General features: G+C 39.8%; 1 protein-coding gene across 1 annotated transcript in view; it reads right to left on the reverse strand.

Moving 5' to 3' along the window:
• The window catches only part of LOC139713187 (high affinity cGMP-specific 3',5'-cyclic phosphodiesterase 9A-like), a 267,383-nt gene that overhangs the window by 25,859 nt on the left and 224,004 nt on the right, over window positions 1–17,520 (reverse strand). The window contains exons 4-5 of the mRNA XM_071624937.1: window positions 5,289–5,391; window positions 561–700 (exon numbers count right to left, since the gene is read on the reverse strand). Of these exons, the coding sequence (XP_071481038.1) occupies window positions 561–700; window positions 5,289–5,391 (243 nt within the window). The remainder of the gene's footprint in view (window positions 1–560; window positions 701–5,288; window positions 5,392–17,520) is intronic.

Consider the following 17,520-nt stretch of genomic DNA (forward strand, 5'->3'; position numbering starts at 1 on the left):
TGGTTAGGCATTAAATTGCTGCATGCATGCAATGTGTTTGACATTAAAGGGAACAGTTTGTAACTCACACCGCCCGGATCTTGCTAAAAATGGAGCATCTGAGAGAGCATTTCTCTATTATTTTGGGAGGCATCTATTGTCTGTCTGTTTGTCTGTCTGTCTCTACCATTTCTTAATTTCAGCTCAGCATGCTATGGTTGTCATCATTAATTACCAAAAATTGACATAATTGCACCAAAAGTAAATGTTCACAATCATTTGTATCTCTGCATATCCTCACCACATGTCCATCTCTCTTAACTGTCATTTCACCACAACCGATTATATAAAGTTCTAAGAGTGAATTAAAGTCCCACCTTTGCCATGAAGATATTTGTCAACATCACCCCAGTATTTGGCATACATTGTGATAATAGCATATCACTTCTTTTGCACTCATCTGATTAACACTTTTTATCCCGAGGGCAATATTTTCACATACAATATCAACAGGATTCAAGGATGTGTAGCTAGTCCTGAGTGGATTAACGGAGCAGTCAGAGCTAAGTGCTGCAACTCACGAGATTTTGCTGAACTTCTCCCAGACTCTCCTCTGCTCGTCCTGAGTCTTCCTGAGCTTTTGTTTGTAGAAAGGCAACTGGTTCTGTGAGCTGGCCACAAACTCCTTGGTAAGACCCAGCCAGCTGAGGTGCTCTACACTCTGTCATACCAAAAGACAAAACAAACAAACAAACAAAACATGAAATGAATGTAGGCCTACATATGAAGAGTTAGATTTGTTCGCATAAACCGATAAGTCCACTTTTTAAGATTTTGAAGTACGGTCTCTGTCATAAAGTACAAAATAATACCTTTTAAATGATATATGGGCCACTACATATAAAGGTACATTTTTGAAATTATCGTCAAAAGAAGCAAAAATTTTCTTATTATTCTCTTTATTTTTCCTGACCTTTAATCGCAAATATCTCCATTTGGACTTATCGGTTTTTGCGAACAAACACTTCATATGAATGAATGAACCAACGAACACATGAATCACACAAAATATGACTGAATGACTGATTGATTGACTGAATAAAGAATTAAGGAACAAAGGCATAACTGAATGAGTGCATAAAGTGGGTGAGAGGTTTAGGTGGCCAATCCAGCTTTGTTAAGCACGGCCCATCGTAACTGTAGCAAAATGTGGAACATCTATAAAATGGCTATTCCTTGTAGTCTCAGCAGCTGGATACACCGCCATTAACTCTGAATGACTTGCTGCAGCAGTGCGTAAGTGATACACTTGCATACATTTCCATCATAAACTAGCAGCAACTAATGTGCACCATTTGGATTATGTGTACACAAAAGAAAAAAAAAATTATTTGTGTGGGGTTTTCTTGTTTTGGTTGTACAAGAACATGACACCAATATCACATGTTCATAGGCGCTTTGATAGTAGAGTTGTTAAAACCTTCAAAATATGTCATAAGTGTCGACATCCCTGTCAAGATTTCCTTAAAGGCATAATTTATCATTTGCAGATGAAACTAAAACCCAACATTAGTGCATTAAAATAGTTCTAAAATGTTAGTCAGGGATAGAAACAACCACTGTTAAAATTTGAATCCATATAATCGATGTTAAGTATTGTTAAATACGCAAAATGAGAACAATAGTTATAATAAGAATGCTTCCAGACTAAACCGTATACAGTTATGGTTTATTGAGAAAAATCCTGATATCTCCTTATATTTTAGGCTTTATTGTGAAAATTTTATATGGTGGGATGTTTTGTGCTATAACAGACCTACACATATGCATCAAATGTGATATCTTTAAAACTTTTGAAATCACTGCTCCCAAAGGTAAACTGGACCTTTAAAGGCATTGTCGTAAGGGACAACGAAATTGATACAAGCTGAACAACGATTGTGTTCATGTTTTCCTGAATGGACTATAAAGTGGGTTTCTAAATAATCAGTACACCAATGTTAACCATCAACCTCCTTCTCCATCTACCCTACACTCCCCCACCCCAACCTTTGACCTTTCACCCTTGGCCTCTCTTTTTCTCCGGATTCCTGTTGAAAAATCAATCCCCTGAGAGTTTTGGAGGCTAAGGAATAGGATGGGATCTCATCAGGCAAGCACCGAAGGGGGACGGATTTTCCTCTGGGCACGGGTAGGGGTAATAAAATATAGATGGGACCACGGATGCGAGAGAAGGAAGTGAATGGAAGATGAGGCTGGAAACGAGGGAGTCGGATATGACACCTGACAACACATGGGGCACAAAGAACAAAAAATAGATGAGGGGTTTTCCCCCCTTTATGTCCGAGGCAGTAGCTGATTTCATGTCCCTTGACACTCGTCTTCACACGTTCGACGCCGATTTGCAAATTGAGTTGGGATGGCCGATGACGGGTGATAAATTGATACCGGACTCGAGCTGAACATGTTATATTCCTAGTAAAAACTCTGGAGTTCAATAAATACAGTACCTTGACAATGTTAGGGTACCGGTCACCTTCACCTTCAGGGCTGCCAATATTCATATATCAAAACTGATGAGGTTCCAAAAGAGCAATCAAGCAGATACTTGTCAGTTTGGTGAATCTCACTAGACAAAAATGATTCCCATATAAGGAAAAGTTTTTATATTCTGTAATAGCAGAGTATCTTATGAGATATCAGAATTTCTCTTGCTGGATTCTTCGGGGAGGGGGAGATAATTGTCCTTGGGTGTTATTATCCTCTGGGGTACTTGTCTTTGAGGCATGCGGGGGGGGGGGGGGGGGGGGGTAATTTTCCTAAGGAACAACTGTCCTTGGGAGTAACTGTTCAGGGGTAGATGTCCTGAGCATAATCATCCAAGGGGTAGTTGTCTGGATGTTAATCCATTGCTTTTGAGGTATGGCATTTCGCTTTGGAGTCACTATATGGCACACCTGTGCTATGGCAGGCATTGAGGTAAACTACCAGAAGGGGCTACGACTGCGGAGACTCTTTCTTTTCCATTTTGATTTGAAAGGGGGGGGGGGGGGGGGAACTAACAACAAATACCCACACTTAATGCACATTCAACAACTTGCATCAACAGGAACTTAGGTGGGCATATTCATATGTTTGTTTGTGTAGGTGTGTAGGTGTATGTGTGTGTGTGTGTGTGTGTGTGTGTATGTGGAGGGGGAGGTGTGTGTGTGTGTGTGTGTGTGTGTGTGTTTGTGTGTGTGTGTGTCTGTGTATGCGTGTGTGTGTGTGTGTAAGCTATGAGAGAAGCTACTGCAGGAAGATGCCTGCTTTACTTGATATTCATGTAGGTTGATGGATATTTTGAATTCAGGTATCATGTAGCTTTTGAATGAACTCTTCTGCACACATCCCTTCCATCCCTTCTCCTTTCTCTTCCAAGCCTCTTCACTTCCTCCCCTTTCTTCTTTTCACTTTTCCTTCCCTCGCCCTCCCCCTCCCTTTCCCATCTCGTTCCCTTCCTCCCCATCCCCTATTCCTTGAGTTCTCTATTCCTTAAGCTCACTATCACAATCTACATTCAGTCCCACATATTTGATTGTTTGTGTGTTATTGTTTTTTTCTTCTCCCTTCCAAGTTCTGCCGTATTTCCCTTGATCATGATCATCCATGACAAGCAAAATGTCAACATCGGTTTATGGTACATCCCTTGGCAACAACAGTGATGTTATCACCTGAAAATTCTGACCTACAAAGTAGGTGTTGATCCAGGAAAAGGAAAAGGAAAAGGAAAATTTGGCCTGAAATATAAAACAAGAAATTTCAAGATATTGTCAGTTTTGGTGACAATGAAGTACCACAGTGTAGAAAAAAATGACAGAGAATGAAATGCTTCTTCTCTAGAGTTCATCTCACTTGTGTGTTAAAGGTGCATGGTCCCGGTGGTTTAGTCAAATGCGTACGCGGGCGCACGGCGCAAGTTTCCTATAGAGACCTACGCCATCGACCCCTCTCTGGCCCTTACGCTGTGGCCCACTTCCCCGAGTCCGAAGAAGTCCGATCCACTGTAGTCAGTGGTCCGATCACAGTTCGGCTCAAGATTCGGCTGATGGGGATGACAGCTTTAGCAAACTTCTTTCGTGATGTCATAATAAACAAGCACATATGCATGCACCCTGGCATTCCTACATACTGCGCGATGCGCAGAGAAGACAACGAAGGCAACGTTACTTAGCAACACCTACGTACTTTACTCTTGATGGCAGCTCAACTTCGGTAATCTTCGTATCGATGCTAACGGTGATCGCCAGTATCATCAACAGCGCCCTCTATACTACCGGGACTATGCACCTTTAAAGGCAGAAACCAATTTCCTACCCAGTCTCTACATCCCCTTTCCTCCACCTGTGTTGTCATGGCAAAAATCCCTCTAAAGATGATTTCTTGGCAACATAATATACAATATGTGACCATGCATCACAAACCAACAAAAATTATACACACAACAAATTTATGTGGGGATTCAAAATAGGTAAAATTGGTCTACCTACTTGTAGTCAATCTTAGAATTTTGTCCATTTTCGGAAAGTAAAGTTCTTCTTCTACATAAGTCTGAAGTTTGGGATCACAAAACGACTGGGAGAATGTCTTTTTTTCACAGTTTTTCTACAACACCTTTTTGGTAGAATAGTGTGATTAGGTATGTCTTTGTGGCCCTTTTCCATTTCTTAAAAGCCCTTTACACACTCTTCACTTTCAACTCAGTCCCATCTTAGCCAATTTGGGGAGAAAAGTGGAAGCAAAATATGTGAAGATTTTTTTTTTTACATCCCCCACCCTCCCTTAGCAAAAAGCTAGACCCACCTCTGGGTTTCTCTACACTTTAGAGGTTTAAAAATGCAAATCACTTCAAAGCTCCTAAGCACTGCATGGCTGTACACACTCAAGGTTGAAATAACAAATACGCAGCCAACACTAAACTAACCTTGAATGCAGTGAAAACTAAACCTTCAGATGTACTCACAGGTGTTAGGACTACCATTTATTAATTAACTTTTCATGGGGGAGGGGGAGAAAAACTGGCTAGATTTTGGGGTGAATTCAATACATGGTTTCTGTTAAACACAGTAGGAAAAATAGTATGCTTTGACAAAAAAAAAAAAAAAGATAAAACTACACAAAGGTTGAAAAATGACAATGGGAAAAAATAATAGAATTGTTCAGATTAACCCTAAAATAGAAAACCTATATCTGAAAAAAGTATTTTTCTTTCTCTCTTGCTTCAAGATATACTTTCAGGGACCATCTCATCATCCCTACTGCACACTCACCTCTAGTTTGTCCCTGAATTCTTCAACTTTATTGCGGAGTTCGTAGACGACGGTGGGAATCTCTCCACCATCAATAAGCACTTTCTTCTCTAAGAGCTCCAACCTGGGCAGGAAATATACAAAATATGCAAAAAGGAAGAAAAAAGAATCATTGAATGAAAGACACAAACTTCCTTGTCTAGAATTTGTTAACATCATCATATGACTGTTAGATAATCAATCACAAACAAGGGAAGTTACAACACCGCATATCATTGGCTGAGGACCAGAAGGACTTTAGCACAATTTCGGAGAGATATTGAGTTATTGGTGTGTTGTAGACCTCAATCTCCTTTACATTATGGTGTCGTTCAAAATTATTTGTACATTCGCTAAAATGTTTAACCCATTGAGGACAGTTTGATTTTGCTACAACACGCATTTCCCATAGATGCTTGCCCGAGTATACTCGGGACTCGTCCTCAACGGGTTAAAATTAAAACCACACGAGTGTTATTTTATCCATTAAATGGAAAAATGCTTATAGATCTACCAACTCTTCATCATGAATACACAGACTTTTTATTTCATGAAAATTTATTGGTTTGTCCTTATTTATGCTCAAATCTTAGAACGTGATCGTACCTTTCTGGTTCTCCACTGATGATATTGTTGTATGTATTAAACTGTTTGAGATGTGATTTATCCCTCTTTGAGTTATACCAATCTTCTTAAGATGTAATCTATTGTCTCTTTGACATACATAATTCATTGAGGGCCACTCAACCATTCTCTTTAGTGCACTCCTATCCTTCCTTGAAATATACCTAATCCCTCTTTGAGACACACCTCCATCATTTTAAAGATATACCCCACCCTTCTTTGAGATAAAATCATCCTTCTTTTGAGATTAAATCCATCCTTCTTTGAGACATATCCCATTTAGATATGCCCAACCCATGTTTTATATGTACCCCATCCATCTTGGAGAGATACCCACACTGAGACATACCCAAACACTCTTCGAGATGTACCCCATCCATCTTGGAGAGATACCCTCACTGAGACATACCCAAGCACTCTTTTGAGGTGTACCCTCTTCCCTCTTGAGTCCTACTCTACCCCTCAGAGAGAATCATCCGTATCCCTCTTTTTGAGATATACTGGACTCCTCTTCACAATGTAGCCTCACTCCTCTTTGAGATGCACTCGACTGGTCCCTCGGATGTGATCATGAACAAGATGAGCCAACAAGTTGATCTCACTAAGATGTGAACTCATTCTGTGGGAGCAATCACTCATCCTGCTCTGTTGTGGACATTCCCATTACGACTTCTCCAGCTAGACTGCATGAGCAAACAGCATCTCATAGAACATCACAAAAAAATGACTTCTGTTCTTCTCCTCCCCCTCCTGTTTTCAAAATGTTGACCCCTAATAAAATTCTCCTCCCATCCTTGCAATACTCCTAAATAATTTTGAAAATATACTCCACTCTTCTCTGAGATGAATCCCATCCCTCTAAGACATATCCCTAGAAGCACACCAAATTCTTCTTTCAGATGTACTCCATCCCTCTGAGACATACCCCTAGAAGCATACCAAATTCTTCTTCGAAATGTACCCCATCCTTCAAAGACATATCCCTTGAGGCACACCAAAATCTTCTTGGAGATGTACTCCATCCCTCTGAGACATACCCCTAGAAGCATACCAAATTCTTCTTTGAAATGTGCCCCATCCTTCAAAGACATATCCCTTGAGGCACACTAAAATCTTCTTTGAGATGTACCCCATCCCTCTGAGACATACCCCTTGAGGCACACCAAATTCTCCTTTGAGATGTACCCCATCCCTCTAAGACATACCCCTAGAAGCACACCACACTCTTCTTTGAGATGTACTCCATCCATCTTGGAGACATACGACTTGAGGCACACCAAATTCTTCTTTGAGATGTGCCCCATCCCTCGGAGACATACCCCTTGAGGCACACCAGAGTCTTCCTTGAGATGCGCCCCATACATCTTGGAGACCTACCCTCATTAAGAAACATCAAACGCTTTTTTTGAGATGTACGCAATCCTTCTTTGGGACATACCCCATGGACACCCATCCTACCCCTCTGAGTACCCAATACATCTTTGAGACATATCTCCATTAACCTGTTGAGGACGGCTTGATTTTGCAACGACAAGCATTTCCTATACACGCTTGCCCGAGTATACTCGAGATTCGTCCTCAACGGGTTAAGACACACCCAACTCGTCTCTGAGATGTACCCCATCTGTCTTTGAGACATACCCCACGGACACCCACCCCTGCCCCTCTTTGAGATATATCTCCCTCCCTCATTAAGATATACTGCATTCCCTCTCCGTAATGTAGCCCTTCTACTCTTTGAGATGCACTCCACCGGTCCCTGAGAAGCGAGAGTTAACGAGATGAGCCAACAAATCCTACTAAGATGTGGACTCATTCAGTCAGAGTCATCACTTATCCTGCTCTCATGTGAACATTCCCATTACGGGAAGCTACCTTCTCCAGCTAAACTGCATAAGCAAACAGGATCTCATGGAACATCACAAACACTAACTTCTGTTCTCCTCCTCCTCTTCTTCTTTCTTAAATATTGACCCAATTTGCAAGGCATTTACACTGAAAAGAGGAATTGATTTACAGAAAAGTAACCATATTCAACAAGGGAAGGAATACAAATGCAAAAGTACTCTAGAATTCCTGTGAGAACTAACACATGAGGAAAAAAAAAATAAAAAATTAAGGACCCCATGACTGTGAATCACTTGAACTTACACTAACCTTGTACACCAAAGCAGTAAAACAGGCCATGTCATTTTTCCTACAGGATTTTGTCTAGCAAAAAGCTCTAAAAATGAAATGTCTTTTACCCATATGACAGACATGACTTCTATAAGTTTCCATTATTTCATTGTTCTTGTTGTTGTTGTTTTGTTTGAAATGGGTGAATGAGATATCCTTGATATCTTGTTTCTTTGTGTTTGTGTTTTTTGTTGTTTTTTTTTTGTTGCTGTTTTTTTGGGGGGGAGCTCACAATACACCCATAGGACAAGGAATGTTTAATATTAAAGTGAGGTCAGCACCACATGGCAAAAAGAATACTCTCATAACTCTTAACAGAATGCCACGTTTTCTAACTCGTCAACATTCAAATGAAAGAAACTCTCTTTGCAACTTCCTACAAAATGCGTGACCTTGATTTTATCATCTCTTTCACGACCCGACAGATGTTACATTTGATTTATTTGTTAACCAAACATTCCCCATAAATCTCAGCCTAGGTACACTTTACTTAGAAGCAGTAGTGAAAAAGTTAACCTTGTGTGTGCTTCGAGTGCTGATTGACACAGAAAACTCCACTGCATTGAACATACTGTCCAAGTCCCTGGTACCGAAAGGTTTAAAGCCTATCCAGATAACATTTTGAGTAAACCACATGTGACACCCTGGTTCCGGCCTACCCTCTTCCCCTTCCTCCTCCACCCCATCCCCATCCCCCTCCACCATCAATACCACCGTCACCACCACCACTACCACAACAACAACCAACCTGTCTTCTGACACATGTTCCTCCAAAGGAACAACATCCCCACCCCCATCCCCCCTTTCTCCTCCACCTTTGAAAAGATGTATCGATCCATCTGGCATTGTTGATGTAAATTGAGCCGAACAGATTGATCTTTTCAGCGCATGTTTGCAAAACAGTCACAGCCATGTGGACAGGTCTATGCATATGATATCTTCCTTTTTTTTTCCCATTTGATGCCGATTGATGGGAAATGACATTCCCTCTTTCCACCTGCTGCCCTAGCTGCAGGGGAAAAAAAAATCCTTCATGTCAAGGAAATGAAGGATGAAGATAACATTTTATCTGATTTATGGCAAGGCTAATAGAGGAAAGGAGAGAGTGAGATGGAGAGAGATAGCTGCTTCCACTTTTCCTGTCAAAACCAAATGTTGTCAAGATCAAACAGCGCAAACGACTAATGCAAATCTGCAATGTCAAGTTCAATGCTATGCACTTCTAAGCAGACATGCCTCGCATCATGATATTTCCTGTTCTACTATCTCACAATATTGACTGGCTCCACAAGTTTCAGTGTGATTGTCCCGCCATGTGGAATGTTTCCCACCCAAGGATTGGTTTAGGTGATCGATCTTTGGTGCGTACTTGACTGCAAACATGGGAGGCATTAGTGTCTAAGTTTTGTGTTGGTACGACTTGCATTCTGGAATAACACTGTAAAGAGATGTCATATACTTAGAAGATTTGTGAATCAAAGCAAAGTCAACATAAAAGAAATTTGTACCTTGAGCCTTTCCTTTTCATTTCTCACATTTTCTTACATCCCTCTGAATGTATCAATTCATACCTATAGAGACACACATTGTCATGCGCCAAAAGAACCATGTGGACACTCACTATTCAAGGAAGATGTGCCCAGAAGAACACAAACACTGGTGTGGCCCATAAGGATAACATGCACCTTGCATGCAATCACGTCGTTCTTCCGGGATTACAACGATATAACATATGATGATATGAAATAGTGCATAGAAATCTGAGATCAGAAATTTTACATCTGTGATGCCTTGCAAAGATGGCATTTCTTTATCAACTTTTCTCATGGAGGTAGTTCTGTCACCTTCAGTGTGTGTGTGTGTGTGTTTTGTCAGTCATGAACATCCACTAGTCAAGATGTGAAGGGAGTTGAAGAGGTAGGTGACAGGGCTACCAATCCGTACCCACTGAGGTTGGGGAGAATCCAAGATTCAAACAGGAAGATGATCATGTGGTGGTTGCATCTCAATAGTCCAAACTAATTTCCCAAACCAAAATCTAAATCTAAATTCTCACAGCAGTAAATGGGGAGACATTTACTTCTTTCTCTTTTTAGGGGGATTCTGGCAGACTCGGGGATGGGATCTTCTGATTGCTATACCCATCAAAGAAAGTAATTTCTCAGATAACATACAGTCAGACAGCAGAAACAAACCAAAAATTGCTACAGAGAGAATTTTAATCAATCATAGAATAGCCAAATGTCATGGACACATAATGTGTGTCCCTGTCATTGTATTAGTATACCAAGGTTTTCACTATATAGGAGACTACACCTGTCCTTCTATAATTACCCCCCCTCTCTCTCTCTCTCTCTCTCTCCCTCTCTGTCACTGTCCGATTGTTCAGGGTCCATGCTACAGCCCATTTTTAGAACAGAATGAGAAAGAATTTGAGATACACATAGTTTACAGAAATAAAACAGGGGGAGAGAAACAAAACGGGGAGAGGGGGAAAGAGGGAGAGAGGAAGAGAGTAGGAGATGGAAACAGACAAGTGCTAAAAAAATGTAAGAGATAGAGAGAGACATACAGACAGACAGACAGACAGACAGACAGACAGAGAGTGTGTGGAAGAGAGAGGGAGAGATTGAGAGATAAGAGCTAGGGATGTTTCACAAAGAAAATAAGTCAATCTTCAAATTTAAGTTTCACTTAGAATTTTGGTATGCAACTGGTTTTCCTGCTTAGTTCAATCAGCTCTTTCATCATTCACTTTAAATTGTTAATGATATTTACAGAAAAAGAAAATTGTCATTTATTTCATCTCGTCCATTGATGGCTGCATGAAAAAAAAAAAGTCTCCCAAAATTTCATTCTCATTAGAAAGTTAGAATAACATTGAAGACACTACAATAATCTGAAGCTGATCTTTACGTTAACGATCCACGCATAGTTTTTACGTGAAACGTACTTCTGAACACGGAGAAAAATTATCAGCCAGACGAGAGAAGAAAATAGGGCACAGGAGGGAGAGAGAGAGAGAGAAGAAAAAATGAAGATGACGGGGGTTGACTGTCATCTTTATAATGACAGGAGATAGAAAACAGATATAACTGAAAGAGAGAGATGGAGAGAGAGAGATTAAGAAAGAAGGAGACAGAGAAAACCCTTGGCCTATCAAAAAGAAAACTTCCAAGAGAGAAAAGGGAAAGAAAGAGGAGAGAGAGTGGGAGAAGAGAGAGTAAGAGAATGAAAGAAAGAGAGGGACGGGGGAGGAATAACTGACAGATTCAGGGCTAACAGGGAAGAAGTGCAGACATGCCATCGGACCATGGAATAGATGAGACACACACAGTGCTGTAAAGAAGAGCGGAGAGCAATAACGTGACAATAACAATCATAAAAGCTAGACAGATAGACTATCGGAAGAGTGACAATAACAATCATTAAAGGCAGACAGATATATAGAGAATGGGAGCAAAGAAACTGGAAGATTTGATGAAGACAGAAAGACAGAGGATGAGAGATGAAGATTGGGCAAAGAGATACGAAGAAAAGGCAGAGAAGATATACAAGGCTGCCTCTTGTGACTTAATTCCAGATTTACGAGCTGGGGGAGGGCGGAGGAGGGGAACTTTCAAACAAATTATCTCAGAGTTACTGCTTTGATGATGTAAGAATTGAGTCTTCACTGCCTATCTGCTTCCCAGAGAGTCTGGTCTTCTTAAATTGGTTCAACTCGACAATAATTTAAAGAGGAAGGAAAGTATTTCACCAGGAGGAGCTAGATCAGTCCAGGTGATGCCTCTTTGGATGTGTGACCGTAGACACATAGTCATTAACCTGTCACCAGACAAAACATTGTGAGTTCCAGCGGCATTTATACAATTAAAGTGTATCTGTACTTAAAAATTAAATTTTCTGACATTGTAGTGTATCATATTGGTTAGATCCTTTAGAAATTTGAGAGTGTGAGGTTTCTCCCATACAGAGATACTGAATTAAAATCATCAGTCCCCAAATGGCTAAAATTGAATACAATAAAATGGGATCACCAGCAAAGGCTGACCTTCTTAACCCGTTGAGGACGAGTCCCGAGTATACTCGGGCAAGTGTTTATGGGAAATGTGTGTCGTAGCAAAATCTGTCCGTCCTCAATGGGTTAACTCTATTAGTCAGATTGGGAACATTTCTATGTACTGTAGAATATTGATAGCATACATTGAACAGAGAAAACTTCATTTTTTTCAATGAAAAGTACACATTCCCTCTTCTTGATAGAGACATATATCAAGGGTAATACAATTTCCTCCTGTTTTCAGACAGAGGTAAGCCAAGTGCTTTTTCATTACACTAGAAAAGTAAAGATATGTTGAATTCTCTTTATATATCATTCATACAGTTGTCTATCCACGATTTCACAAAATATTGTAGTCTCCTCATCCAGCAATGGCTGCACTGAAACTTACAACAACAACAAAAAAACCTCATAACTTTTGAACTGATTGTCTATTTTTTCATTAAACGCCACTGATGTGTTCTACTTTATTATATTGCTGCATTCACTCAATCCACATACAGTGTCTATACAGTTTAATTTCATTCTCCTTCAAAATGGTGATCCTGATAGGTTAATGGGTGAAGTCTTTTTCATGGGCTACTGCATCACTGTAGATAATTGTTTCTCATTAATCTTTGCCATTTCCAAGGCAATGACATAATGTTGATGTCATTGCAGCCAGCTGAATACAAACAGCTACCAATTAGGAATATTCACACTGCTAAACTCTCTAAAAAAAAAATCGAGTGAAAATATTCACTCTTTAAGGAGTGAATACAAAAAAGAGTAAATTTTGAGTGAATTTTGAGTAAAAATGTTCATTTTCACTCTTTTTAGAGTGACCTCAGGGATCACTCCAAAATCTTCGAGTGATCCCTGAGGTCACTCCAAAACGAGTGAAAATGAACATTTTCACTCAAAATTCACTCCAATTTCACTCTAAATTCACTCTTTTTTTGTATTCACTCCTTCAAGAGTGAATATTTTAACTCGATTTTTTTTTTAGAGAGAAGCATTCTCTATTTCCTTGTTCATTATTGGGGGGGGGGGATAAATTGTAATTTCATTTGATAGATGATGAACTATACATCAAACATATGCCTCTCTGGTCTATCAACCTATGACAGAAAAATGCTAAGGAAAGGGGAGGGGAGGAAGGAGAGGGGGTTCTTAAAGATGTGGAAAAGTTGAGTAGACATCGAAGCAATATCATACAAAATCACATGACTGTTACTGCATTTCTTGTATCAAAGACAGAGAAAAAAAGAAGAAGACGGAAGGACAGAACTGGACAAGGTGGAACAACTACAGTCTTGGTGACAGACCCTTTAAATCTTCTCCCATCATTTCATCTGCAGCATACACTTAGATTTTTGCTTAGTCAAGGAACGGAAGAAGAATACATAGAGACTAAAACTCAGTGCAAAAAGAAAGAATTCAGAATTTACAAAAAAAAATCAATACAAAGAAATAACAGGAAAACATAAAGGCAAGGGACAAAGATCACATAAGTGTAAGTATCATGTATTGCACTGAAAGAGGAGATAGCAGGGGCATTTAACCTAATGGGCTCGGTGAACAAGGCACGGAAATTATTCCCGATCAAAGCGACGGGGATTAACGGACGAGCGGTTCCTTTGTGACAGCGCAGCTCTCTCATTATCGTAATGGAAATGCCTATTGAATAGGAACAGTCCGTCCCTAATGAGATTTGGTTGCAAGAGTAAGTAGAGTTTACAGTCGTTGATGTTTCAATTTAATTCGGAACATAAGCGCATCCTGCTATCATGCTGTACCCCCATACTATCATGCACTTGGAAAACCAGGGGGGAAGTTATCCTAAAGTTCTCAAGATGACTTGTAAAAGAAGACACAGCTAGCTAGAGAGATAGAAAAAAATGCATAGTACAAGACACACAGTAGGTTCACATTCATGGACATCATGATTAAAACATTATATTTTTCCTAATAACTGCAGCAGCAAAACTCTTTGAACGCTACCCAATCCTGCAAACGAATACCCTTTACAAAGTGATGTCTCAGGTTATTGTTTCAGTTTTGTCTCTTTCTTCCTTACTTTCTAATCTACTATTGGGAAACTGCCAATGTTGTTTTGCACACTCCTCCAAAATAATACCGTGCCCAATTTCATTGAATCCAAATATTTCCACTGTCTATAACTCGACACCAAGCTGCTTATCATACAACTCAACATTAATTTTCAAACTGTTCTCTTCTTCAGGCCCTTTTTTTTTTCTCCATCACATACTTTAATAAAACTAAATATATAGTCAGGTATTTATCATGCTCACTCCATACCTGTCAACTTTGGAATTCATAAGATAGGAATAGATAGGGGGAATATTGCAAATACAGGGATATTACACAGGAAATTTAAATAAATATGACACTACAAGGCTGTATTGAGCTTCTACTCTCTAGAAACATTAACCCGTTGAGGACGGGCTGATTTTGCTACAACACGCATTTCCCATAGACACTTGACCGAGTATACTCGGGACTCGTCCTCAAAGGGTTAATTATGAATATTCCTTTCAGATAAGGATAGTTGGCATGAACGGCATTTACCACCCCCTCAAAAGTGCACACCTAAACTGTTCTGAAATTTTTTCTCAGAATCATTTCACAAAGTTGCTGCCAGGCAACAAATGATAAAGAAATGCAAGAGACAGAACAATCAACAGATAAATTCTGATATCAATTAAAACAATTCTGCAACCGTCTTACTTTAAACTTTAATATTCTTTTATCTCTACCTTTGTTTGCTTGTTTGTTTGTGTATGTGTGTGTGTTTGTGTGTGTGTTTGTGTGTATGTTTGCTCTTGGGGGTGGGGATTTTATGAAATATTCAATGGCTCAGAAATAAACAGGCAAAGTTTTCCATACAGGCAATCCAGAATAAAACTACAAATAAACAAATCAAAGCTTAACTTCAAAACTAACCTACACATCACTTTTTCCTGCTTTTTCAGTCAGCCATTTACCAATAAATCGCTGCGATGTCAACGATCAATGTACAAATTTGTACCTACATATGTAGCTTTCCACCGTTACTCAAAGCTTGATCTCCGGAAAGGACACAAACTGCATACGGCGTCAGCTTTGGATACGACTGCAAATGGTATGACCTCGTCCAATCTGGGGCACAAACAAACGTGTAGCTCCACAGACCAACACCTGCATGCAGCCCTCGGGGTTGCTTTCGTGTTCACTGCTAGCTCTACTGCAAATCATGTTAATCCCAGGGTCAAAGGTACTAACTTAATGTGTTTTCGAGTAGTCATTAAATTACGGCACCTAATATGTGTCATGCATAAACTGGACTATTCCTGCAGGGTCTAAATTCTAATGCTTTTTTATGATTTCTTGAAAATGTTGTTGCGGTGACATACTATGGTAAGCTCCATAGCATATGTTTCATTCAGTAAGGACTACTATTAAAGTTAATGTCCTTTCAAGCATTCATGAGAATATTACACCATATTATGCTCTGACCAAACTGAAGAGAAGCAATGTAATTACTTCATTATATTGGCAAGCTCTTACAAAAATGTTGAGTGAATATGCAACCTCATTCTGTGGGCCATCCTGCATGGACTACAAACTTGCATAGATTTAAACACTTTTGTAAAAGAGTGTCATTCAATATTAAGCCACAATATACTCTAAAGTAAATATAGCAAGAGCTTTAACCTTCATGTTTTAAAGCTTCCTTGAAGGTTTAATGCTGGCAGTAACCTGCTGTTTGGGAATTATCCTGCAAATATCTCTCACGGGGGGGGGGGGGGGGGGGGGGGGGGGGCAGTTCTAGATCACTTGTTTTATCACTGTATTTGAAAGTAGTTCATCAAAATTGGCCCCATGGGAAACAAACTGATGACAAAAATTGTGTGTAATTTTCACACCTTATTAATCTTACATCTAGTCATAGATTCCACACTGTTGATCTCATTATTCTCTAAAGATATAATAATATATTTCACACTGTCAGCTTCAGTATTCTTAGACTTACAGTGTAGTCATAGATTCCACACTGTTAGACTCATGTTTCTTACATTTAGTCGCAGATTAATCAGACAGGCTCCCGATTCCTTTCTTGGGGTGCACGAATCACGAAAACTTACAAAATTTCAAAAACTCTACAACACGGTTTGTCAACTTCTAAAGACAGATCTCTTGTCTGCCACAGATGTAACCACGTTTGCCCTTTTTATTCCACTAACTAGGCTAATATACGACACGAGGTATTACTGCATGACATTCTCATTTGTTCTGTTCCCCGGGGCAGGAAACTTCGAAGTAATGTGGTCAATAACTGCAAATGTCTTTTTATCCTCAATCCTAATAACAAAGGAGAGTGTCTCGAGTGTAGCCACTGAGGGGCAGGAACTGAAAACTGAGGAAAAATCAAATGAAGATTGTTGCGACGTGGGATTGAGTTTGGCATTGTAATGCGATACGTCACGCAGGAAAGCACTCAATTTCAACCCTGTGTGCTCGAGACAAACGCCGCCCATGATGAAAGGGGAATGCTACGCAAACACGCCTGCCGCGGTATCGCGGACGGCGACAACGCCGAAGCAAACATAGGGGCTCCTTCAAATCTGTCGTGTCATCGCTGGTACGCCTTTTCGAAAATCCCGAGAAGCGAACCCTGTTTGGATTCCATACCAACATATATATATATATATATATACATATCCCTAAACCAAATCAAAACCCTCGCGGCACAGAAAATGTATCTCGCTAATATTGAACATGTGTCTCCTTACTCGGAGCTGGGATACTGTTTCTGCTGCATTTAATCGGGATAACATTAGTCTGCTGGCGTGGAGAGGAAAAATCCAATCACTTTCGCTTTCGGAAAAGTGTCAATGCACGTGTGAATGATTCCCACGTCACATGACTCTGCATATTTCTTTCAATGCAGGCACTTCTGGTCACTGTAACATCAACCCACTGAATATATAAACCAGGTGAAGATTGCAGAAAATCTGTGGGGATGTTATGATTCGAAGGGAGGGGTTAATCAATCAAATCATACTGGCGATGAAGGGTTAATGGATGATTGATGCAAAACTCTTCAACACAAATAATACACTTATAAATTCCCATATTATTAACTTCATTGAAATTCAAATCTAAAAAGCTGTACCTTTTTAAACATCTGGACTATATTCCTGCAGTATATAGAGTCGGTATTAAACACATTTAGCTTTGGAACACTTGAAAAATAGTCCCTAAAAGAAATTTGCTTGATTGAGCAACAAAGGTACTGTAGACAGGTCTCAGTTGAGGATCTTATCATAAACAAGGTCAGGAATGATATTCTCACTGTGATATTGATTT

Source organism: Diadema antillarum, unplaced genomic scaffold (genome assembly GCF_040938485.1).
Source record: "Diadema antillarum isolate AM-2024a unplaced genomic scaffold, OU_Dant_1.0 scf00000043, whole genome shotgun sequence".
In the NCBI taxonomy this organism is placed as follows: domain Eukaryota; kingdom Metazoa; phylum Echinodermata; class Echinoidea; order Diadematoida; family Diadematidae; genus Diadema; species Diadema antillarum.